The following is a 27,324-nucleotide window of genomic DNA, read 5'->3' on the forward strand; positions in this document are numbered from 1 at the left end:
CCCAATTCATCAAAGCTTGAATTATGGTGTAAAAAGCTTTGAAAAGTCACACAAAAGCCACATTTCTACCCACCTCTGACAAAGTGAGTTTAGATAGGGCAAGATGGGGGCATAGTGTCAAATTAATTTTGAGTGGTGGAATAAACTACACCACAAATGTTACTTGAACAGTGACTGGAGTATGATTTGTGGCTAGGTGCATATAGAGGCGCTCATCAGTTGTCAGACGCTCCTGATTCATTACGAAGCTCATGCTCCTTATTGAATCAGGAGTCTCACACTGCACACCATCATCAAGACTTCCTGGTCTTAATGAATTGCAGCCTATATATTTAGCTGCTTAACAAATGTAAATAAAAAAGTCACCCCAGCTGTACCCAACAGTTCTGTTAATTTTTTACTCTTTTGAACCTGCTAATTATTGTGTCATTGAAAAATGTTATTCTTCTGGTGCATCTTGGGAGCAAGAAAAGAGGCCATGTTTATTCATAATCAACAGAACTGTGTTCCAGACCCTTATGGTAATATTTTCCCACAACTGGAATCTTATGCATTTTATACCTTTTTCTCCCTTTTAGTTGGGCACATTTACCTTTTTTCGTCATTGCTAAGTTTAAAAGCATTTTCAAGCTATTACATTTATATATAAAATGCAGCTAAATGGTCAAAAAGAATGACTCAACTCTGTCAAAAGGCGGAGAAAAAGAAATTAATCCTGTCCAAGTAGGCGATTTTCCTGTGCATCAAACAGATCAATTAAGCCTAGAGAGGAGAATGCAGCTGCGACCATTACAAGGGCTGCAGCAGTGATCTCATTTATAATTCAAGATCTGTACGTTACAACCGGCAGGTTTGCACCATTAAGTAACGTATCAAAAGATGACAAAAAGGTTCTCATCCTTCAAGTCTGATGTTGTGTCTTTTGTAGAATCAAATGGAATCATTACAAGGAGTGCCCCAGCAACTCCCTGCTGTGCACCTCTCACTTCTACCTACTAGAAGTCTTTGTTCCGCTAAACGGTAACAGGATTGAGAAGGATGTGGTACAAGTTTATTGCTGGAGGATCTACCCATTATTTTACACGTGTATCAGACACACAAAGGATAACTCCTTTGAAAAGCTGTGCTTCATTTCACATCGATGTCTTAGTACAATATCACTGTTGTATAGGCTTTCAAAGTGCCCGAAGCCTCCAGCGGGACGCACCAACAAACAAGTCATTTCATGATATATTCCACTGGCTTTAAAACCTATACATGCACATATAGGAACCTGTAGCTGTCAGTCACTGACCCCTTCCTCTGTTAACAGTAAATACAAAGCACTCAGCCCCAAAACTCATAATAATCTTTATAATAATCTTTATTTTTATATAGCGCTAACATATTACGCAGCGCTTTACAGACATTATCATCACTGTCCCCAATGGGGCTCACAATCTAAATTCCCTATCTGTATGTCTTTGGAAGTTTAACTAAAGCAGAGTCAACTTCACAAATCATCGGTAACTCTATAGAAACAGCAAAACTGCTGTTCTGCATCAAGACTGGTTGTAACCAAATATAAAGCCTAGGAAAAAATAGCTCTATTTAGCTAAAAAAAAGGCGTTTTTAGGGTATTTTCACTGAGTTGTTTTACATGGATTTCTCCATCAAAAAATAATTTTTTTGTCATGTTTTTGAATTTTTTTGTGTAAGGGGCAATTTTACTGTTTCAATTGCTTGAGCAATCAAATTTGAAGTGCTGGCATTAGGCAGAGGTACAGTACCTCAAGAATTGACATATCTGTTTTAAGACATATTGCAGAGTATTTAAAGTGTTTTTCATCTGCAGTCTATAGTAAAAGATTCAGTACCCAACATATACATCAAGATCAGTATAGTTCCCACCGATATTGATAAGGGGGCTTGCTGGAGCCAGTTGCTTCTGATTCATGAACAGCTGTATGTTCCATGTGCACCTTTTTTAATATAATATAACATTTTTATGCTCAAAAGCACTTAAAATGTTTCCAAGACTCAAAAAGAAACCATATGAGCCCTGGTTCTCCCAACCCATACATAGCTGATTGACAGTTCTGCTACTGAGTATACAAACTCAAACAAGAGAAGGGGATGAAGGACTTAGTAAGAAGGGGGAAGCACTCAGTAAGAAGAATATGAAGGAGTCAGTGAGGAGGGGATTAAAAACCCAGGGCAATAGAGATGAAGGATTCAGGGATAAAGAGATAAAGGACACAGGAATAAGGGAAGGAGGACTTAGGGAGAAGGGGTTGAAGGACTCAGGGAGAAATTGTTGAAGTACTGAATGATAAGAGGATGAAGGACTCAGGCGTAAAGGGATGAGGAACTCAGGGGTGCAGGACTCAGGGAGATGGGGATGAAACACTCGGGAGATGAGGTGAAGGACCCAGGGAGATAGAGATGAAGGACTCAGGGATAAAGAGATAAAGGACACAGGAATAAGGGAAGCAGGACATAGGGAGAAGGGGTTGAAGGACTCAGGGAGAAATTGATGAAGTACTGAATGATAAGAGGATGAAGAACTCAGGTATAAAGGGGTGATGAACTCAGGGGGTGCAGGACTCAGGGAGTCAGAGAGATGGGGATGAAGGACTCGGGAGACAAGGTGAAGGACTCACGGAGATGGGGATGAAGGACTCAGGGAGATGGGGATGAAGGTCTCGGAGAAGGGGAAGAAGGACTCAGAGAGACAGGGATGAAGGACTCTGGGACTCATGGAGATGGAGGACTCAGGAATAAGGAAATGAAGGAGTCAGGGAGAAAGGAAAGAAGGACTCAGGGAAAAGGGGTTGAAGGACTCAGGGAGAAATTGATGAAGTACTCAATGATAAGAGGATGAAGGACTCAGACCTTAAGGAGTGAGAAACTCAGGGGGTGCAGGACTCAGGGACTCAGGGAAATGGTGATGAAAGCCTCGGGAGATGGGTTGAAGGGGTCAGGGAGATGGGGATGAAGGACTCAGGAATGAGGGAATGATAGACTCAGGGAGAAAGTAAAGAAGGACTCACGGAGAAGGGGTTGAAGAATTTGTGGACAAAGAGATGAAGTACTCATTGAGATGAGAATGAAGGATTCAGGGGGATAGGGGTGAAGGACTCGAGGGATGCAGGACTCAGGAACACAGGGAGTTGGGGATGAAGGACTTGGGAGATGGGGTGAAGACTCAGGGAGAAAGGAAAGAAGGACTCAGGGAGAAGGGGTTGAAGGATTTGGGGAGAAAGAGATGAAGTACTCATTGAGAAGAGGATGAAGGACTCAGGGGGATAGGGGTGAAGGACTCAAGGGATGCAGGACTCAGGAACACAGGGAGTTGGGGATGAAGGACTTGGGAGATAGGGTGAAGGACTCAGGGAGATGGGAAAGAAGGACTCAGGGAGAACGTTATGAAGTACTCAGTGAGAAAGGAATGAAGGAGTCAGGGAAACAAAGATGACGGATTCAGGGAGAAGGGGAATAGGGATGAAGGACTCAGGGAGACAGGGATGAAAAACTCAGTGAGACAGGGTGAAGGGCTCAGGGAGACAGGAATGAATGACTTAGTGAGACAGGGTGAAAGACTCAGTGAGGAGAGGATGAAGGACTCAGAGTCTTTCTATAAGTCCTGGCAGTATTTGCATTTTTTTCATGTAAATTCTGAATCGAATTAAAAAACTATGCAATATTAACTAGAGATTTTTACACACCTTATCCTTTACTGCCCTCAGGAGGTTCCTATAGAGAACCTTGCAAATCTGCTTTGAAAGGTTAATCTAAAATTGACGTAATGATATACAGTAATTTGATATTTATGAAATCTGTGTAATATACCAGTCATGACTAAAGAAAGAAATGTATTACATTTCACAAATGTATTATTATTATTATTACTATTTTTTTTTTCATTTTTAGCAGATCACATAATGTGTCATTTGCAAATGATAAACTTTCTTTCCCCGGCAATCGGCACCTTTGTAGTAAAATGTACTGAATACATTGCTGACATTTTTAATGGGGAATCAAAATTGTGTCCTGGTGATAAGAGCTACTAGCTGTAACAATGTAGAAACCATAGTTTGACATACTATATGAAGCATATGCTATTTACAATGTTTGCATACACATGCAAACATTATGAGTTGATTTTGCATGTGTATACAACATCTTAACTCTACTTCTACTACAATATTTTTACATACAATTTCATAAAGTTTACTTTTAGTATTTAATTGTCAATCACATGCACTATTTTAAAAATTTAATTGACTATAATATATTATATACAACATTTTTAATATTTCATTGAATATATCATATAATACAGAATATTTGTAATATTTCTTTGACTATTATATCTAATATACGAGCTTGAGCTAATTTTGATGTATTTTTAATACCACTTAGTTTGAACAATTGTTTTTCAGCCACAGACTCTTTTATACCTGCTCGACTAGTTGGTGGGAGCTCTCATTTCGAAGGACGGATTGAAGTCTACCATTCTGGCCAATGGGGCACAGTTTGTGATGACCAGTGGGATGATGCTGATGCTGAGGTGGTCTGCAGACAGCTGGGACTCGGGTAAAAATAATTTTTGTTTATATTGGCTTAAGCTTTTTATCTTCTAGGAACAGTTAATCAGCTAGTATAGTTTATAAGATCATTACTTTTTTTTTATAGTTGAGTCTCCCTCCAAAAGCCAAAGTGGAGAGCTGCTAATTATCAGATACTTGTGATTGACAGACCTGACCTGATTAATTGGGATTGTATCTAGTGATACTTGAAGGGGTTGCCCATTTTCAATAAAAATTGAAGTCTTACCGGCAGCCAGGATCTAGCATTGCATCACCTCTACTCCCAATCTGTCTTTGTGTATGTCACGTAAAACTATAGAAAAAGACCACTATGTATCAGTAGAGAGGGGGGCACTAAAAATACAAGGGACTCAACAGATAAGTAATACTTATTTGTAAAGTATTACCTGCCTGTATCCCAATTTTTTATGAAAATGGACAACTCCTTTTACCTGCAGTGGATGCTGGTCTGACTTCATTTTACAAAGGAATTCTCTTTTTGAGAAAATGGCTAGTGTGTATTGTAGTGATTGCAGCCACCACACTTGTCCTGCTAGTCCTGAATATATGGTGCACAAAAACTGAAGAACATCCATCTTTTCTACAACCCCAATTCAAAAAAAGTTGTGACACTGTTTAAAATGTAGAACATTTAGAATGCAATGATGTGGAACTCTCATATAGCCATATTTTATATAAAATTATATATAGAACCAGAGTAGTGACAAGGGGTGATGCATTGGCAGGTTTGGAGCTACTCTACACTGGCTCCCCTGTGACATGATCATGGGGCACCATTGGGTTGCTGTTACAACGTTGCAACTGGGGGTCATAGGAGACTGATTTTCGCTGTGTATAGCAATACTATGGTATTGCTGTATATAGCACAAGTAATGAAACAATCGCAGGTTCAAGTCCTCTAAAAGGCCTAACAAATACCATAAAAAAATACAAGAAAATAAAAAAATAAAACAAATATGAAAGTTCAAATCATCCCTCTTTTCCCCAATTAAAAATTAATTAATAAAAAAAAGTAAAAATAATACACTTATGTGGTATCACTACGTTAGTAAAAGTCCGATCTATAAAATATAAAATAAATTGACCTGATCAGTAGCAAAATAAAATTGAAAGGCCTGAATTATGGTGCTTCAGCCGCACTAACAGAGAAAAAAAATGTAGTTAGGGGCGGTTAAAGCATTGTATCTACTGCAAAATGTTATCAATAAAAACGTTGGCTATGGGTGCAAAAAACAAGCCGTCACAAAGCTCCATCACTTGAAAATGGTGACATCAGAATTTGTTTCTTTTTTCACAAACTTCAGATTTTTTTTTCTACAGTTAGATAAAGAAAAACTATGCATTTTGGTATCTTTGTTATCGTACTGACCTGGAGAATCATATTTCTAGGTCATTTTTGCAGTGAAATAAATGCTGTAAATAAAAAAAAAGTAATAAACAGTTGTGGAATTGTGTCTTTTTCAGTATTTTTCTCTTGCTTTCCAGTACATCACATGATAAAATGGATGGTGCCAGTACAACTGGTACAACTGGTCCTGCAAAAAACAAGACGTCACATGGCTATGGCAACAGAAAAATAAAAAAAGATATGGCTCTTGGAAGAAGTGAAGGAGCAAACAAAAGCAAAAAAGGAATATCACCCAGTCGGGAATGGTTTAAGTGTCGACAATAGCCAAAAAATTAAAATGTCCAAAAATACATTTCTAACATTTATCAGTGACCAATATAGTAAAACATTTTTTTTGGCAACCTCTGCCCTTCGCTGGATTTCCTTTTCCTTTTGGAGGCCAAAGCAGTACTCCACCATCACCTTGCTGACGCCTAAGTCAAAGTAGAGGTCCATGCCCAATAGTGTCCAGACATGGGCCCATCCATCCAGTCCACCAAGAGTCACTCTCATTTCATCAGTCCGTAAAGCCTTTGAAAAATCTGATTTCAGATATCTCTTCAACTTCAATCTTCAGTGTTGCTCAGGTTTCAGCCTTCCTTACCTTCACTGTGTTTCTGAGCACTGAACACCTTGAACTTACAGGGAGGTTGCAGTTCTGGAATATAACAGCAAAGGAGGATAATGGCTTCCCTGTTCCTTCATGTTTGATTCTTCTCAAATCTTTGGCAGTTAATGTGCGTCTTTTTTTCTCAAGATGTTTTTGGAACTATGTTGCAACAAAACGTTTGATGGTTCTTTGATCAATACCATAGTAATTTTAAGAGTGATTCATCCCTATGTAAGACTTGTAACAATTTTTTAAGTCAGTATAATCTCTTTATTGGCCAATTTTACCTGGATTAAACAAGCTGCCTGTAATGCAGCTGGGTTGGTGCAGTGCAACAAATAGGCAGCGACTACAGAAAAGTTCAAAGCAAATGTCTTTTAATGTCCAAAGAAACTCACAACTGGAAAACAAATGGTGTCCTCCCGATCACAGCAGTGACGTCAGTTGTTCTACCACCTGATCTCGGATTTTATAAATTCTTTATAATAACTCCTGGTTGATCGCCATATGTGGGAACACCATCTCTGCTCCCGGTTGCTGCGCCACCCTATTTACCTTGATTACTCTTTCCCGTGCCCTGGTCAGAGTGGAATTCTGGAGCTGAGCTGTCCCAAACTTACCAGGGGACACTTTCAGCTATGGAATTAATGTGGGTCTCCTCAACCTCTCTAGGGGAAACCTATTGGGGTTACACTCTGTCCCTAGGTTGGCGACCCCTACGGCAGGTGTCCCTGACTCGGGATTTTCGGGTTCCATGCCTGGAATGACATTTACCCCGGGAAGGTTCATATTATTTTTCCATAGTGATCAGATGAGGGGCAAATCCCTCCCCAGGACAGCCCCATAAGGAAGGTTCTTCACTACCCCACCACATGTTTAATTTCCCCGCAGGGCGTAACAAATGAGACCTCCACTTTCGGATACTCGTGGAGTTCACCATGAATGCATACAACACCCACATTTTTCCCCATAGGTTCAAAGCCCGAGATTAATAACCCATGCTCAAGTGTCACCAGGCTCCCCGAGTCCAGGAGGGCCTTGGCCTGGTATCCATTGACAAACACCTGGAACAGATGCAGTTCATCTGCTGGGATCCATGGTGAAAACGGCCTGTGCGTTCATAGACATATGGTGAGTATACCCGCAATCCATGGGTTCAGCTGTCAGGCGGCTGTTGGCAGCCACATGTCGTGGCCCTTGGCACTGCCAACACTTAATAGCTGTGGCACGATTGGACCTTGGGGCTGATTTAGGGGAACCAGGTCCCTTGTTACGCTCACTTCGGGGTACCACCTCACTACGGGTTTGGTCCGGGTTGGCCCCAGCAGAGGGTCAGGGACATTTCCCAGGTGGGGCGTGACGTGATAACTGTAGTGAAGCAGAGTCCCGTATAAATTCTTGAGTGGTCGTATACTGCTCAATTAGGCTGACCACCTGTTCTAAGGTGCCGGGATCCCCTTGGCCCACCCAACACTGAATAGTGGCTGGCAGAGTTCATGCTAACCATTCGACCACCACTCTCTCGACCATCTGGTAAGGGGTTAAGGTCTCAGGCTGATGCCATTTTTTTTACAAGCTGTAACAAGTCATATGCCTGAGACCTGGCTGGGCAAGACTCCGCAAAGGAATACTGAAACACCCATTGGGCCCATACATAGGTATTAACCCCAAGTTGGACAACGATCTAACCTCTCATCATCCCGACTGAGGTCCAAGTTGGCCATCTGGGCATTTCCCGTCAGGAAAGGGGCCACCACTTCAGCCGACTGGGATATTGGCAAGCTCTCCCGCTCTGCTGTGTGCTCGAACACTGTGAGGAAAGCCTTCAAATCATCCTCAGTACTCACCTTTCTTAGCATTGATCTGCTGCTGCATGAGTGCCAACTGCTTGAGTATTTCCTCCATCTTGTCAGAAGGCTTGATGCATACCTTGATAAAGGGTTCTGATATTTTTAGACCATACCCTTCATCATTACACCAACACACATCACCTGATCTGCTTCATCCAATAAGCATTCAAGTTTATACAGCGCCAAATTGAAAAATATGCAGAACAATGAAGATATGATCGAAATGCTCACTTGCCTAATAATTCTGCACAGTGCATATTTAGATATTGTTGGCAGCCACATATATCAAAAAAGTTGGGACAGGGCCATGTCTACCATTGTGTAGCATCCTTTCTTCATTAATAACAGTCTGTAAATGTCTGGGAAGTGAGAACACTGCTTACAGCAGCAGTTTTGGGGAAGCATTTTGCCTCTTTCTTGTCTGATGTAGAATTCTAACTGCTCAACAGGCCTGAGTCTTCTTTGCTGGATTTTTAATTTCATAATGCACAAAATGTTTTCTACTGGTGAAAGATCTGGACTGCAGATGGCCGGTTCATCACCCAAACTCTTCTTCTGTGAAGCCATGGCGTTGAGATGGATGCAGTATGTATCCATGCTGAAATACGGTCTTCCGTGAAAGAGACATTGCTTAGATGGGAGCAAATGTTATTCTAAAACATCTATATAATGCTCAGCATTGACAGTGCCTTTCCGCTCATGCCATAGACACTAATGTATCTTTATACGATCAGAGAATTAGGCTTTTAAACTGTGCACTGATAACAAGCTGGATGGTCCCTGTTAGGTGTCGAGTTCCCGCTTCTGCACAAGGGGAATCTCGAGCCATCTCCGCTGTGGTCTCCCATTCTTCTCCAGCCGCAGTGGAGTCTGCTCAGCGGAGACGTCGGTCCCAGCGTCTTGCTCAGTCTCACTCTGTACAAAGAGTTACTGCTGCTTTTCCTGCTTCTGCCATTGAAGTCAGTGTTGGGCAGCGGCGAGCAGATGCTTTTGGGGCTAAGTCCTGCTTTTCTCTTTCTGAGCATGCCCAGGGCAAGATCTCCCGTTGGAGATCGAGGGTCACATGCTCAGGTACTGCAGCACATCCCATTGGTCCTCCAGGAAGGTCCTGAAAGGGCAAAACTTTGGTAGCAGCTTCCCATTGGTCCTTTATTGGAAGGTCCTGAACGTGCTGCAACTATATAAGCTACGCATGACCGCACGGCCATGCGCTAGTATAGACTTAATAATGTGTGTGTGTTGATGGATGTATGTCGATGGATGAAAGCTCCTAAATCATTCCCATTCCTAGTGTTGTTGACTGGTCGCGAATGAAGGATTGCTATCTAGCGCCCGACTTAGCCATCAGCACGTAAACACACAATACAGTGTCTTATTGCTATGACCGCCAGTGCGGCGCCGCGTGCTTTCACAGCGCTTTCCTGACCCAAGCCTGGGTGGTTAGTGGCGTTCGCCAGTGCGGCACTGCATGCACTCTCGTGCTTCTAATGCTGTCACTCTGACACCCCAGTAGCGGTGTCGAGCGCATGAGGTCTATGTACTCAAATCCTGTGTCTTGGGATTGAGTTCTGAGACTCCTTGCTTGCGCTGTTGATGCGGTACTGCGGCCCTGTGACGCAACAGGGTTCGCTTCCTTCACACCTGGTGAGGTTAACCCATGTGTGTATTCACTTTGTACCGCCATATAGTCTGTCATTACTTGGCAGCAGGTTCCATCTCTGCACGGTGGACCCCGGGCTGCGAACGCACCATACTCTGTCTTATTATTTGGTGCATTCCGCTAGCCCTAACAGTCCCTCTCCTCTTGAGTCTGTAGTACATTACATCCTTGGTTTCCATAAAGATTTTCAAAAGTCTCACGAAATTCACGCATGCTCGGTGCATCAGGGTGATCCTCGACTCTGCCCTCTCTTTCAAGCCAAATATCCAAGCCCTGGCCTCCTCCTGCTTGACCCCAACTCAAAAATATCTCCCGGATCCGTGCATTCCTTGAACAAGAAATTGCAAAAATGCTTGTGCACTCTCTCATCATCTCCTGCCTCGACTATTGCAACCTCCCACTCTCTGGCCTCCCCTCTAGCACTTTGGCACCACTCCAATCTATCTTAAACTCTGCTGCCCAACTAATCCACCTGTTTCCCTGTTATTCCCCAGCCACTCCTCTGTGCCAAGCCCTTCACTGGCTTATCATTGCCCAGAGGCTCCAGTTCAAAACCATAACTATGACATACAAAGCCATCCACAACCTGTCTCCTCCATACATGTGTGAAATGGTCTCCCTAACTTACCTACACGCAACCTTCGATCCTCTCAAGATCTCCTTCTCTACTCCCCTCTTATCTCTTCTTTCCACAACAAGACATCTCCCAGGCTTCCCCCATACTCTGGAACTCTCTACCTCAACACATCCAACTTTTGCCTACCACAGAAACTTTCAAAAGGAACCTAAAGACCCACCTCTTCCGACAAGCCTACAACCTGCCTTGACCCACAGTCTACTGAACAGCCGCATGACCCGCTCTACCCTCTCCTATTGTATCCTCACCCATCCCCTGTGGATTGTAAGCCCTCGCGGGCAGGGTCTTCTCTCCTTCTGCACTTGTGTGTGCCTTGTATTGGTCATGTTTATTGTACTTGTCTTTGTATACCCCTTTTTCACATGTAAAGCGCCATGGAATAAATGACGCTATAAAAAATGAATAATAATAATAATAATAATAAAAAGTCTGATCACAGAACAGTTTCCATTTTGCCTTTTTCTTTGCCCCAGAAAAGAAGGCAGTGTTTCTGTATTGTGGTAATATATGGTTTCTTCTTTGTTGATAGAGCTTTAACTTCCAGTTTTGGATTGTACTACCATCTGTGTTTACAGACAATGATTTCTGAAAGTTTTTTTAATGTTGTCCAGCCTGAGGGCTCGTAGATCACAAACACCCAACACTGACTGCCGGCTTTGTGCCTTGTCCTTTGTGCACATAAATTTCCTCAAAATATTTCAAGTTCAAAAAATGAACTGGCCATGGGTCTTCAATGGCAAATATTAGGCTGTTGAGTTTAGGTCAGGAGACCCACGGCCAAACCTTACTTTGCAGTCTGTACTCAGACTATGAATTACAGATGTGTGCAGCCTTAATCTATCCTTAGTCTTCTTCTAATTCAGATGCACACTTCCCTAAGGAGTATCGCAAAGATACCGGCAAATGTTTAAAAATAAAATTATGCAGAAAATATATTTTCACTGTCAACGCCGTAATATATTTTTAAATTGATAACATTTTGTTAATTTTACAGAAAAGGTTGTTCTGTAAGGATCATAGTGAAAATATTAGAAATGTCATAATATTTCACCTCTACAGAAATGAATAACTAACCTATATGAAGGATATAATATGAAGGATGAGCCAGCAGAATAAAGGTCATTATTCAAGCATGGCTCAAGTGTGCTGATTAATCAAACTACAACATAATGGCTTTGAGATGAACAATATTTTCTGGAATATAGACCTCAGAAAAAAGCGTGGAAAACTTGGGTTTTAAATGCAGTAATAGAAATTCATTTTTATAGAGAATTGAGTTTAACCATGAATGAACCATGGAGGTCAACAAAGTGACATTAGCCTAATACAACTACTACTAATAATATGAGAACAAGCATGACTAGTGACCAATGTCCTAGTGCTGCCCCTCAGGTAGGATATTTATTATCATGTATTATTTAGTGTTTCATGAAAATGATGCTTTTATCAGAAGGGCTTTTACCACAGCTGGTGTTACAAACAGTTAGTTACCGTATATATGATGCATTAAGGGGTAATTTAGTTAATATTTAGCACACAGCTGCATACACACAAACATGCAAACAGGCCCACATGTATATTTACAGTTGCTATCTTCTTATAGCCTTCTTCTGCTTTGTGGGCCTCCACCATTTTCATTTTCAGAGTGCTAGGCACCTGCTTAGAAGAACCCATGGCGGCTGTTTTTTGGCACAAGGTTACAGAAGGCTGGGCTTTTCTAAAGATAAGAAAATTGCATCACCTGGCCTTCCAAATGATGATAGTGAACAAGCCATAACCCTAACAGGCTAATTAAGATTTGAAACCTTTGTCAAAATTGTCCAGGGTGCCAAACTTTTGCATCGACCCATTTTCCTTTTTTGCAATTTTTAAAATGTAAAAGATGAAAAAAAAATCTCTATATATAATTGTCTAAGGGGTACTTCCGTCTGTTTGTCTGTCTGTAACGGAAATCCCACGTCGCTGATTGGTCGCGGCCGGCCGGCCTTGACCAATCAGCGACGGGCACAGTCCGGCCGCAAATTCAGCCTTCCCTTCTTCCGTCCAGTCAGTGCACCCTCCCTACTGCCCAGTCAGTGCCCCCATAGCGGTTTAGCAGTCCGCTAAACGGACTGCGTTACACCAGGGCATAAGGCGGTGTAACTCAGTCTGTTAATGCTGCTATTAACCCTGTGTGACCAACTTTTTACTATTGATGCTGCCAGTGCAGCATCAATAGTAAAAAGATGTAATGTTAATAATAATAATAAAAAAAAAATCATTATATTCTCTCCTTCCGGCGCCTTTCCCGCTCCTCGCGACTCTCTGGTACCAAGAATGAATTGCAGCAATGACCGGAAATCACGTAGCGGTCTCGCAAGACCACTACATCATCACGTGTTATTGCCGCAATGCATTCTTGGGACTGGAGCATCGCAAGGAGCATCGCCAAACACCTGGGCTGGATCCGGGGGCCGCCAAAAGGTGAGTATATAACAATTTTTTATTTTAATTTTTTTTTAACAGGGATATGGTGCCCACATTGCTATATATTTCGTGGGCTGTGTTATATACTACATGGGCTGTGTTATATACTACATGGGCTGTGTTATAAACTGCATGGGCTGTGTTATATACTGCGTGGCCTGTGTTATATACTACGTCTCTGTGCTATATACTACGTGGGCTGAGCTATATACTACATGGGCTGTGTTATATACTACTTGGCTGTGCTATACACTGCATGGCTGTGTTATATACTACGTGGCTGTGCTATATACTACGTGCTATATACTATGTGGCTGTGCTATATACTACGTGGCTGGGCAATATACTAAGTGGCTGTGTTATATACTTCGTGGCCTGTGTTATATGCTACGTGGGCTGTGTTATATACTGCGTGGGTTGTGTTATATACTACGTGGGCTGTGCTATATACTACGTGGGCTATGTAATATACTACGTGGCCTGTGTTATATACTGCGTGGCTGTTCTTATATACTACTATACATATTCTAGAATACCCAATGCGTTAGAATCGGGCCACCATCTAGTATATATCTATAATATAACGCTGGGAGCGTCACTCTGTCCGAAGCCTTAATAGACTGCGCAGGCGCGACGCTCCTAGCGTTACATTATAGAAAATGCCGCCGAGAGCAGGGGGTCGGGAGCATGGGGGCACCGTATGTCTGTCGGCACAGTAAGTTTTTACTTACGGCATTTCCGGCGCCATTGTCTTGCTCCTCCTGGTGCCGGAATCGGCGCCTGCGCAGTCCGCGCTTTCCGGCTCCATTTTCTTGAAGACACACCTGCAGTGGAGCCGGACGATAGGTGAGTATGGTATTTTTTTTTTTTTATATGGCAGCAGCATACGGGGGCATACACACTGGAGCGTCTTATGGGGGGCATATAATACAATGGTGGCGCAGGATGGGAGCAGCACATGACAGAACGGGGGCAGGATGGCAGCAGCACATGACAGAACGGGCGCAGGATGGCAGCAGCACATGACAGAACGGGCGCAGGATGGCAGCAGCACATGACAGAACGGGCGCAGGATGGGAGCAGCACATGACAGAACAGGCGCAGGATGGCAGCAGCACATGACAGAACAGGGGAGCAGGATGGGAGCAGCACATGACAGAACGGGCGCAGGATGGAAGCAGCACATGACACAACGGGCGCAGGATGGAAGCAGCACATGACAGAACGGGGGTGCAGGATGGGAGCAGCACATGACAGAACGGGCGCAGGATGGAAGCAGCACATGACAGAACGGGCGCAGGATGGGAGCAGCACATGACAGAACGGGCGCAGGATGGAAGCAGCACATGACAGAACGGGCGCAGGATGGGAGCAGCACATGACAGAACGGGCGCAGGATGGGAGCAGCACATGACAGAACGGGCGCAGGATGGGAGCAGCACATGACAGAACGGGCGCAGGATGGGAGCAGCACATGACAGAACGGGGGCGCAGGATGGAGCAGCACATGACAGGATGGGAGCAGCAAATGACAGAATGGAGGCGCAGGATGGGAGCAGCACATGACAGAACGGGGGCGCAGGATGGGAGCAGCACATGACAGAATGGGGACGCAGGATGGGAGCAGCACATGACAGGATGGGGATGCAGGATGGAGCAGCACATGACAGGATGGGGACGCAGGATGGGAGCATCACATGACAGGATGGGGACGCAGGATGGGAGCAGCACATGACAGGATGGGAGCAGCAAATGACAGAATGGAGGCGCAGGATGGGAGCAGCACATGACAGAACGGGGGCGCAGGATGGGAGCAGCACATGACAGAACGGGGGCGCAGGATGGGAGCAGCACATGACAGGATGGGGATGCAGGATGGAGCAGCACATGACAGAATGGGGGCGCAGGATGGAGCAGCACATGACAGGATGGGGACGCAGGATGGGAGCAGCACATGACAGGACGGGGGCACAGGATGGATCACCACATGACAGGATGGGGACGCAGGATGGAGCAGCACATACCAGGATGGAGACCATATACCAATATAAATGCTCGCCACCCGGGCGTAGAACGGGTTCAATAGCTAGTATATATATATAGTTGCCTAAAATCTATATATATATAAAACTCAAAATCTGTAGTAACCCGCTCTATGCAAATCCACAGTTTTCGACCGATTTGGGTGAAATTTGGTATGCCCCCTCTCTTCCCACAGGAGCAGAATACTGCGCATGTTACATCTCGCTAGCATACCCCCATCGTGAGATTGGGGCACCCGAAGTTAGGCCCTATACATATGAAGGGGAAATGTGAAATCTGTAGTATCTCGCTCTATACAAATCCACAATTCTTGCCCGATTTTGGTGAAATATGGCACGCCCCCTCTCCACCCACAGGAGCAGAATACTATGCATGTTAAATCTCGCTAGCATCCCCCCGTCATGAGATTGGTGCCCCCAAAGTTAGGCCCTGTACATATAATGGAGAAATGCGAAGGTGAAAGTAAAAGTGCCTGAGGGGAAAACAACAGTTGTGACTGACAGGGACAGATTATAGCGATGGCGCCAAAGAGTGGCTACTAAAGGCACAGCACCACCACACACAACACACAAACATTTCACAAATACCATACAAACATCACTCAGACAGCACAGGTACACCAACCCACAAGCAGAACACCACACAAATGCCACAACACACCACACAAACAACAGACCACTCTCAACACACTCAACACAAACACCACCCCACAAATACCACCCCACCCCATAAATACCACATGCACACACCACATACACACACACACTCACGCAAGGACCGCACACGCATCCAAACACAATCAGATGGATGCACCCTATGCACACGGACATTACTGATCGTTGGTCAAGCGAAAAAGGACTGGAAGCCTTAGGAGTACAGGAGAAGTCCTGACAGCAACTGATGGACACATAGCAGAGGTCCAGGAAGATCGGAAACAGGTAGCAGAGGTCCTGGAAAACAGCGAACACATAGTATAGGTCTTGAAAGCTTTAGTTGGACATGTATCAGTGGTCCTGGAATACTGGAAACAGGTAGATGAGGTCCTGGATAACTGTGAACAAGGAGCAGAGGTCATGGATGACCAAGAACAGGTAGCAGAGGTCCCGGAAAAATGAGAACAAGTAGCAGACAGAGCAACTAGAAAATTATAATACTAAGACAAAGGTGTTTGACTTGGTAGGCATTATATAACCCTAGGTAGATGATCACATGGGATCACACTGAGCTGTCTGCAAAGTCCAGCATGGAACGCAGCAGAGTTGAGGGGACCGGAATGAGAAAAGAGCAGCCCGGATCTGGGACAAGTGCGTAATATAGAGCAAATTACAAAAGTTGTTAGGGCTTAAAAATATGTAGAATGGGTATTATGTGTATTGGACAACCCCTTTAAGGGGGCTTCATCAGAAAGCATAACTTTGCAGAATTTACAGGAATTGGACTGTAAAGGACTGGAGTAAAGTTATTTCTGCTGATGAAGCCCCCTTCAGACTATTTGGGATATTTGGAAGTATTATTGAGCGAAGAAGAAAAGGTGAGAGCTACCATGGGCCCTGTGTCATGCTAATAGTGAAAAATCCTGAGACAATTCATGTGGGTGTTGGTTTTTATCCAAGGAAGTGGCTCACTCACAATTTTGCATAAGGACACTCCCATAAATAAAGAATGGTATCTAAACATCCTCCAAGAGCAACTCTTCCTAACGTTCCAGGAGAAATTTGGAAATTAACATTGCTTGTTCCATCATGATGAGGCGGCGCCCGGCGCGCACAGCTCCGGAGTGACGGCTGTGCTGCGTTTGATTAGGAAGGAAAGTCTCGCCTCCGGGATGGTTTCAAGGTATGAGGGGGCACATTTTATAAACGTTTATTTCAGCGTGTGCAGGCATCATAACTAAAAGAGCCACCTTGTCAGAATGCAGCATTTATAGTAACATAGTAACATAGTTAGTAAGGCCGAAAAAAGACATTTGTCCATCCAGTTCAGCCTATATTCCATCATAATAAATCCCCAGATCTACGTCCTTCTACAGTACCTAATAATTGTATGATACAATATTGTTCTGCTCCAGGAAGACATCCAGACCTCCTCAGGCAAGCAATTCCAGATTCTCACTGCCCTAACAGTAAAGAATCCTCTTCTATGTTGGTGGAAAAACCTTCTCTCCTCCAGACGCAAAGAATGCCCCCTTGTGCACGTCACCTTCCTTGGTATAAACAGATGCTCAGCGAGATATTTGTATTATCCCCTTATATACTTATACATGGTTATTAGATCGCCCCTCAGTCGTCTTTTTTCTAGACTAAATAATCCTAATTTCGCTAATCTATCTGGGTATTGTAGTTCTCCCATCCCCTTTATTAATTTTGTTGCCCTCCTTTGTACTCTCTCTAGTTCCATTATATCCTTCCTGAGCACCGGTGCCCAAAACTGGACACAGTACTCCATGTGCGGTCTAACTAGGGATTTGTACAGAGGCAGTATAATGCTCTCAACATGTGTATCCAGACCTCTTTTAATGCACCCCATGATCCTGTTTGCCTTGGCAGCTGCTGCCTGGCACTGGCTGCTCCAGGTAAGTTTATCATTAACTAGGATCCCCAAGTCCTTCTCCCTGTCAGATTTACCCAGTGGTTTCTCGTTCAGTGTGTAATGGTGATATTGATTCCTTCTTCCCATGTGTATAACCTTACATTTATCATTGTTAAACCTCATCTGCCACCTTTCAGCCCAAGTTTCCAACTTATCCAGATCCATCTGTAGCAGAATACTATCTTCTCTTGTATTAACTGCTTTACATAGTTTTGTATCATCTGCAAATATCGATATTTTACTTTGTAAACCTTCTACCAGATCATTAATGAATATGTTGAAGAGAACAGGTCCCAATACCGACCCCTGTGGTACCACACTGGTCACAGCGACCCAGTTAGAGACTATACCATTTATAACCACCCTCTGCTTTCTATCACTAAGATAGTTACTAACCCATTTACACACATTTTCCCCCAGACCAAGCACTCTCATTTTGTGTACCAACCTCTCGTGCGGCATGGTATCAAACGCTTTGGAAAAATCGAGATATACCACGTCCACTGACTCACCGTGGTCCAGCCTATAGCTTACCTCTTCATAAAAACTGATTAGATTGGTTTGACAGGAGCGATTCCTCATAAACCCATGCTGATATGGAGTTAAACAGTTATTCTCATTGAGATAATCCAGAATAACATCCCTCAGAAACCCTTCAAATATTTTACCAACAATAGAGGTTAGACTTACTGGCCTATAATTTCCAAGTTCACTTTTAGAGCCCGTTTTGAATATTGGCACCACATTTGCTATGCGCCAGTCCTGCGGAACAGACCCCATTGCTATAGAGTCCCTAAAAATAAGAAATAATGGTTTATCTATTACATTACTTAGTTCTCTTAGTACTCGTGGGTGTATGCCATCCGGACCCGGAGACTTATCTATTTTAATCTTATTTAGCCAGTTTCGCACCTCTTCTTGGGTTAGATTGGTGACCCTTAATATAGGGTTTTCATTGTTTCTTGGGATTTCACCTAGCATTTCATTTTCCACCGTGAATACCGTGGAGAAGAAGGTGTTTAATATGTTAGCCTTTTCCTCGTCATCTACAACCATTCTTTCCTCACTATTTTTTAAGGGGCCTACATTTTCAGTTTTTATTCTTTTACTATTGATATAGTTGAAGAACAGTTTGGGATTAGTTTTACTCTCCTTAGCAATGTGCTTCTCTGTTTCCTTTTTGGCAGCTTTAATTAGTTTTTTAGATAAAGTATTTTTCTCCCTATAGTTTTTTAGAGCTTCAATGGTGCCATCCTGCTTTAGTAGTGCAAATGCTTTCTTTTTACTGTTAATTGCCTGTCTCACTTCTTTATTTAGCCACATTGGGTTTTTCCCATTTCTAGTCCATTTATTCCCACAAGGTATAAAACGCTTACAGTGCCTATTTAGGATGTTCTTAAACATTTTCCATTTATTATCTGTATTCTTATTTCTGAGGATATTGTCCCAGTCTACCAGATTAAGGGCATCTCTAAGCTGGTCAAACTTTGCCTTCCTAAAGTTCAGTGTTTTTGTGACTCCCTGACAAGTCCCCCTAGTGAAAGACAGGTGAAACTGTACAATATTGTGGTCGCTATTTCCTAGATGCCCAACCACCTGCAGATTTGTTATTCTGTCAGGTCTATTAGATAGTATTAGGTCTAAAAGTGCTGCTCCTCTGGTTGGATTCTGCACCAATTGTGAAAGATCATTTTTCTTGGTTATTAGCAGAAACCTGTTGCCTTTATGGGTTTAACAGGTTTCTGTTTCCCAGTTAATATCCGGGTAGTTAAAGTCCCCCATAACCAGGACCTCATTATGGGTTGCAGCTTCATCTATCTGCTTTAGAAGTAGACTTTCCATGATTTCTGTTATATTTGGGGGTTTGTAACAGACCCCAATGAGAATTTTGTTACCATTTTTCCCTCCATGAATTTTGACCCATATGGACTCGACATCCTCATTCCCTTCGCTAATATCCTCCCTTAAAGTGGACTTTAGACAAGACTTTACATAGAGACAAACCCCTCCTCCTCTCTTATTTTTACGATCCTTTCTAAACAGACTGTAACCCTGTAAGTTAACTGCCCAGTCATAGCTTTCATCTAACCATGTCTCGGTTATTCCCACTATGTCAGTTACCTGTAGATATTTCTGCTTCTAGTTCTTCCATCTTGTTTGTCAGGCTTCTGGCGTTTATGAGCATGCAGTTTAGAGGATTTTGTTTTGTTCCAATCTCCTCGCTGTTGATTGTTTTAGAAATGTTCTTACCTCCCTTCTGAGTATGTCTTCCTGGGTCTTCTTTGTTCGAGTCTAATGTTTTTCTTCCCGTCCCCTCTTCTAGTTTAACGCCCTCCTGATGAGTGTAGCGAGTCTTCTGGCAAATGTGTGTTTCCCAGGTTTGTTGAGGTGTAGTCCGTCTCTGGCGAGGAGTCCATCGTACAAGTAATTCACACCGTGGTCCAGGAATCCGAATCCTTGTTGTCTGCACCATCGTCTTAGCCAGTTGTTCGCATCAAGGATCCTGTTCCATCTCCTGGTGCCATGCCCGTCTACTGGAAGGATAGAAGAAAAAACTACCTGTGCATCCATTTCCTATACTTTCTTCCCCAACTCTTCAAAGTCCTTGCAGATTGTCGGTAGGTCCTTCCTTCCCGTGTCATTGGTGCCAATATGTATCAGAAGAAATGGGTGGACGTCCTTGGAGCTGAAGAGCTTTGGTATTCTATCGGTCCCATCCTTGATCATCGCACCTGCAAGGTAGCATACTTCTCTTGCGGTTATGTCTGGTCTGCAGATGGCTGCTTCTGTGCCTCTCAGTTGTGAGTCTCCCACCACCACCACTCTTCGTTGCTTCTTGGCTGTACTTTTTGCTGTCACTTGTTGCTGTGTGCCCTTTTCTTTTTTGCTTGCTGGTATTGCTTCATCCTTAGGTGTGCCATCTTCATCCTCTACAAAGATTTGATATCGGTTCTTCAGTTGTGTGGTTGGTGATTTCTCCATGGTCTTCTTGCTTCTTTTGGTCACATGCTTCCACTCATCTGCTTTTGGAGGTTCTCTGACACTTTTTTCACCTTCTGTGACCAGTAGAGATGCTTCTGTTCTGTCTAGGAAGTCTCCAACGATCTTCTTGCTGAGGGAGACTCTTCGCTTTTCCCAGAAGGCACCTGGAATATGCAAATTATCCTCCTCAAGCTTGAATCATTGGTTTGGTGATGCTTTCCAAGCAGCTGGTCCCGGCTGTACCCAACGATCTTCTTGCTGAGGGAGACTCTTCGCTTTTCCCAGAAGGCACCTGGAATATGCAAATTATCCTCCTCAAGCTTAAATAATTGGTTTGGTGATGCTTTCCAAGCAGCTTGTCCCGGCTGTACCCAACGATCTTCTTGCTGAGGGAGACTCTTCGCTTTTCCCAGAAGGCACCTGGAATATGCAAATTATCCTCCTCAAGCTTGAATCCCTGGTTTGGTGATGCTTTCCAAGCAGCTTGTCCCGGCTGTACCCAACGATCTTCTTGCTGAGGGAGACTCTTCCCTTTTCCAGGAGGCACCTGGAATATGCAAATTATCCTCCTCAAGCTTGAATCCCTGGTTTTGTGCTGCACAAGGTGGCTCTTTTAGTTACAAACGCCTGAGGGGGGGTGACAGGTTACCTTTAAGTCCATGGCCAGGAAACTCACCATATCTCAATCCTTTTGAGAGAAACTATAGTCAGTCCTCAAAATAAACAAAAATACAGAAATTGTAGTAAACTCCAAGCACTGATTAGATAAGAATGCCTTGCCATCAGTCAGAATTTTGCCCAGAAACTGATATCCTGCATGCCAGGGTGAATTTGCAAAAGCCTTGAAATGTAAGCGTTTGTTCATATGCTGTGTTTGTTCATATAGTCAAGATCATCCAAAATGATTGCATGAATGTACTTTTTATTCAACAACACAAATGAACAACACATATATAAAAACAATTAAAAAAGCAAAAAAGATGGCTGAAGAAATGACTACAAATCTGACTCAACCATGCCGCTTCCCTTGCTTCTATATCCATTTGCTTCTATAATCTATTTGTTATTATGGATATAAAAGCAAGGGAAGCGGTATGGTTGAGTCAGATTTGTGGTCATTTGTTCTGCCATCTTTTTGGCTTTTTTAATTGCTTTTGTTTATGTATTGTTGGTTTGTGTTGTTTAATAAAAATTAATTTGATGTAATTATTTTGAGTGATCTTGACTATTAGATACACACTTCTTTTCTTGCTTTATTCCCCATTGTTCATTCAAGTGAGTGGTCAGTGATCCCCTAAATATTTGTTGTGCCCTCAAGTCTTCTTAACACTATATTTCATATGCTGTGTTTTTGCTGTGTATTTCTCTGTGCATTTTCAGGGTTAAAATACGCTATACTTCACAATCCTAGCAAAGTGAATGAGATTTCTGAAATCTCATGCACATACTGATTATTTTTTGCTCATGAACCCTCAAAGCTTTTTTTTTTTCAGATTTGCTGCATGTCAATTCTTTCAGCATACAGTGTTTTTACCCATTTTAATGAATGGGGGAAAATACAAGCTAAAACACTTCAAAAACACACTAAAAAAGCATAAAAAATAGGTGTATTTTTCCTTCCAACACTTGTGTGCACATATCATTATCACTGCAAATATTGAGTCTTTGCATAAACATGATGTATTTGTGAATAAATGTGTAAAAACGTCTGAAATGTTAATCATTGTACTTAAGTAAACCATAGAAACATCTTACTAAAAAATCTAAAGTTAATGAACCAGCAAACTTTGTGAAAACATAAATTTGTATCAGTCTCCAAAATTTTGACTTTATTTGTTGAAGGAAAGATAAAGTGGACACCCTCCTTCAGCAAATCTTTTGGCTTTGCACGAGGAAGGTACCACTTGATTGCTAAGACAAAACACAAAAAAGAAAATTACATTCCATGCAATGTAAAATGTACTTTATTTACAATATATACTGTCTGTAATGCCAGTTTCACGCACATGTTTTTCAGTCTGTACTCAGACTGTGATACACAGACTGCTCATGAGACAGTCCATGCATCGAAGTCTGAGTTGAAAACTTGGATGTGTAAAACCAGCCTAAGGCCTTTTTCACAAATCCATGTCTCCAGTACGTGTGGTGACAGTTTTCACACGTACTGGAGACACTAAAGGTACCTTCACACTGAGCAACTTTAGAACGATAACGATAGTGATCCGTGAAGTTGCAGCGTCCTGGATAGCGATATCGTTGTGTTTGACACGCAGCAGCGATCAGGATCCTGCTGTGACATCGCTGGTCGGAGCTAGAAGGCCAGAACTTTATTTCGTCGCTGGATCACCCGCTGACATTGCTAAATCAGCGTGTGTGACGCCGATCCAGCGATGTCTTCACTTGTAACCAGGGTAAACATCGGGTTACTAAGCGCAGGGCCGCGCTTAGTAACCCAATATTTACCCTGGTTACCATTGTAAATGTAAAAAAAAAAACACAACATACTCACATTCTGGTGTCTGTCGCGTCCCTCGCCGTCAGCTTCCCGCACTGACTGTGAGCGCTGGCCGTAAAGCACAGCGGTGACGTCACCGCTGTGCTGTGCTTTACGGCCGGCGCTCACAGTCAGTGCGGGAAGGTGACGGTGAGGGACGTGACAGACACCGGAATGTGAGTGAGTATGTTGTGTTTTTTTTTTTTTACATTTACAATGGTAACCAGGGTAAACATCGGGTTACTAAGCGTGGCCCCTGCGCTTAGTAACCCGATGTTTACCCTGGTTACCCGGGGACCTCGGCGTCGTTGGTCGCTGGAGAGCTGTCTGTGTGACAGCTCTCCAGCGACCACACAATGACTAAACAGCGACGCTGCAGCGATCGGCATCGTTACCTATATCGCTGCAGTGTCGCTTAATGTGATGGTACCTTTACACATGTAAACGCATTAAAGTCAATGGGTCAGTGCACATATCAGTGTGTTTCCACGGACCGTGCATCCGTGGGCAAAATATCGACATGTCTGTTTTTTAGTAGCAGGACGGGTGGCAGACGTGCACACAATTGACACAGGGATGTCATCCGTGTGACACGTAGCGGTGCCAGAGTAGCAGCAGTACAGTTAGCACTGTTCACCGGCACCGGGTGCTGAAGACGGTTCTAATCACTTTCCCCTGCTCTGCCGGTGATCAGCACAAGCAGGAGAGAATGATGAGAGTTATACTCAAGTGATAACAGTGAGGGCAGATGGCAGCTGATGGGAATTCTACTCCCATCAGCCTACACCTGCTGCCCCTAATAACAGTGAGAGCAGGCGGCGGGTGATGAATATTCCCATCAGGTACAACCTGCTATTACTGTTATTTGCAGCAGCGGGTGTAGGCTGATGGGAGTATTAGTCCTTAGTCCCATCAGCCACCGCCTGCTCTTGCTGCTATCATGTGAATATAACTCTCATCATTCTCCACTGCTCATGCTGATCGCCGGCAGAGCAGGGGAAAATTATGCCAGCGGTTTTCAGCACCCTGCATCAGGGAACAATGCTAACTGTACTGCTGCTTCCCTGGTGCCGGCTTGTGTCGTACTGATGTGGCGCACGGGGGCATACGGTTGGCACACGTGTACCATAAGTATTACACACATGGATACATGAACACTGATATCTCCGGTATCATTTTTTCCGGTACCAGAAATATCAGGATGTGTGAAACCGGCCTAAGAGTGGTTTGTAGTAGACATCTGGTGTAATACATGTATGTAACATTAGGAACAGTAGGACCCAAACTTATACACAAAATACCCTGGAAGGAGCAGCATGCGAAACACATGTGGGCTGCTCACTCTTCTTTTTCTCACCCTTGTGCAGTATCATCTGATACATTTTTATGTTCCAATAAAGATTTTTTCTGTAAGCGTGGTATTGTTTTAGTTTTATACTCTGTACACTTATAGTTTAGTTACTATGTCTTACTCCAGTGCATTTTTTGCATAATAGATATTACAAAATACTGCAGATAAACCTTCTGACAACGTATGCACATTAACTAACATGATATTGTAAACTGAGGATAAATAATTACACCCTCATGGAAATGTGTGAATTACCATCAGGTGTGATACAACTATTTGATGTTTCCACTAGCTGAAGCTACATATGGCTGAATAATAGCATAATAGCAAGGCTGACATTCTTAATTCATTTAACCAGAAAATTATATAATGAAGTGATATCACATTTAATTTAGTTATTGTTCTGAAAAATTCCCCTATATCTGTCTTTACACCTTTACTTTATTACACTTGTTTTCCAAATTTATATTGCTATTTTATGACATTTTTGGCAGTGTGTTGTGGATGAAATGACATCCTTTTGTTAATAATTTGTCACAAAAATTTCCTCTGTGATAAAATGAACTATGATCATCGGATAATGAACACAATCAATTCCATCCAGGACTAGGCAGCAGTGTAATAGGCTGTAGTTGCGTCCATCTGTTGCTGTTTTGCTCGTGATGTGTGACTGATGGGTCTGTGCAGCAACAGGTGGGCAAATCTGCATATAGCACAGGACGTCAATTTAGATAAATTCATTGGGGGACAAAAATGTAAAAATATGGGTTTATCTGAGAATGTCACTGTGGTTTTTATTGTACTGGTAACCTTATGTCTTGGAATTTCTCATGAGTTATGGATCACATTCAACTTAGTATAATCTATTTATCAGAACTAGTGACATTGTAATAACCTGCTAAAATAAAAGTTAACAATAAATGGAAAAAAATGTCATTGTAATGTAATTTTATGACATGTCACTAACATTTCATTGTGGGGCATAGAATGCAGTACTCCGCAAAAATCAGAATGGACCCTCCACTTATGTTTAGTCCACTTATGCACCTAGAATAATACTGCCTGGTGATCTAGTAGGGAAGAAGGGAAACATGATCCTTGGCTAACCCCTTATTGCTCACTTTTTAGTTTTACAATATCTATGTTTTGGCCAATGTAAGTGAAAGTCCATTCAAAAACTAGAAGCCATACATAAGGAGAATTACACTGATGATGAGCAAAAGGGTAACAATGTTTTGAACTTTTGACTTTCAGGCTCCATATCTCACCATCCATTATTGCTTCGAATGTCATTTTATAGACAATCATCTTGACTTGCAATTATTTAGCATATGATTAATTATGCAGATTCTTCTCGTGTCACTGCATTGTTACTGCTTTGCTCCTAAAAATCTAAATTTTAATTTGTTTTATTTCTTAGTATGGTACATAAGACTTTACAGGAAATTTTAAAGAAGTTAATTTTACCCTATGCATCTTATAGAAAATTATTTAGCAATTTCTTGCCTTGATGTACTATGTACATATAGCATCTGACAATCAAAATATATAAACTGATCACTGTTCTACGACATGAACTTTTATGGTTTTCACAACTTTTCCAATCTAAGCAAGTTATCACCTATCTGCTGGTTATGGAGATAATTGTTTGATCCGTGTGGGTTGCTACTGATCGCTAGAACAAAGGACCTCTATACCATGGTCTCTCTTTGTGTCACGACCGAGTCCATTTATGCCTATGGTGCGGAAGATACAAATAAAGCAAGCACTGCTTTTAGCTATAATTTTCAGCGACTGAAATGGAAGAGCAGCAAGTAGTCCATTCTGATGGCTGATTGTGGTTCCAATGGTCAGCCTCCCACCAAGCTAACAGTGACCTGTAGGGCAGTGCAAAGAGGACCTGATGCAAGTGGACTGTATTGAATCAAACAGCAAGAAACTTGGGTCTGGCAACCCCTTCATTACCCACTACTTAGCCAACAGTTACAACCAAGGTTGCTATCAGCAAATTCTGAGCTCCACACAGCTGCCTGCAGAGTCTGGGCTCATGCTCCAAGACATGACGGAAAGGAGGTGGGGGGTGCAGAAGAGGGAGTACATGGCAGAAACTAGCAGAGAAAGTAGGGCGAAAGACATAGAATGAATGTGAGCAGAGATTCTATCAGAGATTACAAGCAAAACACTAGAAAGTGATCTCTGCAGGTAAGAAAAGGGGTCTGACTCCACGTCAGGAGCTTGCGCCCTTCCATCTGATACCTCCTAGCAATGCCTCCATACCTCATATGAACCAGAACCTGATAACATACAGCACCCAGCTCTTCTTCCCTCTAAGTCAAGATCCTTCTGAACTTGGTTTGGGTAAGGTCAGCTACAGGCAATCTATCAGTCGACATTTGGGTGAGCATTATTCTTGCTCACTGATTGGTGCAGCAGTCTCTGGTCACCAATGAATATTTCTCAGTCTTCACATCCTCCTTTCCCCTTATGTGCCTATACATCATATTAATGAGAAAAACAATAGAAAAGGAGGAGGAGGAGTGTAGATAGAGTTAAATGTCCTGGAGGGCCTGCATTGTTTTAGCCCCAAGATAGACCTGTTTCTTTTACTACAGCAAAATCATATGTGCCCAGTTGCAGTGGCTACATCTATGCAGGTAGCTTTA

At 42.8% G+C, this 27,324-nt stretch overlaps 1 protein-coding gene across 2 annotated transcripts in view; it reads left to right on the forward strand.

The window, feature by feature from the left end:
• Positions 1 to 27,324, forward strand: part of PRSS12 (serine protease 12) — a 305,892-nt gene that overhangs the window by 116,337 nt on the left and 162,231 nt on the right. For both annotated transcript variants that reach the window (XM_069743759.1, XM_069743760.1), the window contains one exon: positions 4,425 to 4,578. In XM_069743759.1, coding sequence (XP_069599860.1) covers positions 4,425 to 4,578 — 154 coding nt within the window. The remainder of the gene's footprint in view (positions 1 to 4,424; positions 4,579 to 27,324) is intronic.

Source organism: Ranitomeya imitator, chromosome 1, assembly GCF_032444005.1.
Source record: "Ranitomeya imitator isolate aRanImi1 chromosome 1, aRanImi1.pri, whole genome shotgun sequence".
Taxonomy (NCBI): Eukaryota; Metazoa; Chordata; class Amphibia; order Anura; family Dendrobatidae; genus Ranitomeya; species Ranitomeya imitator.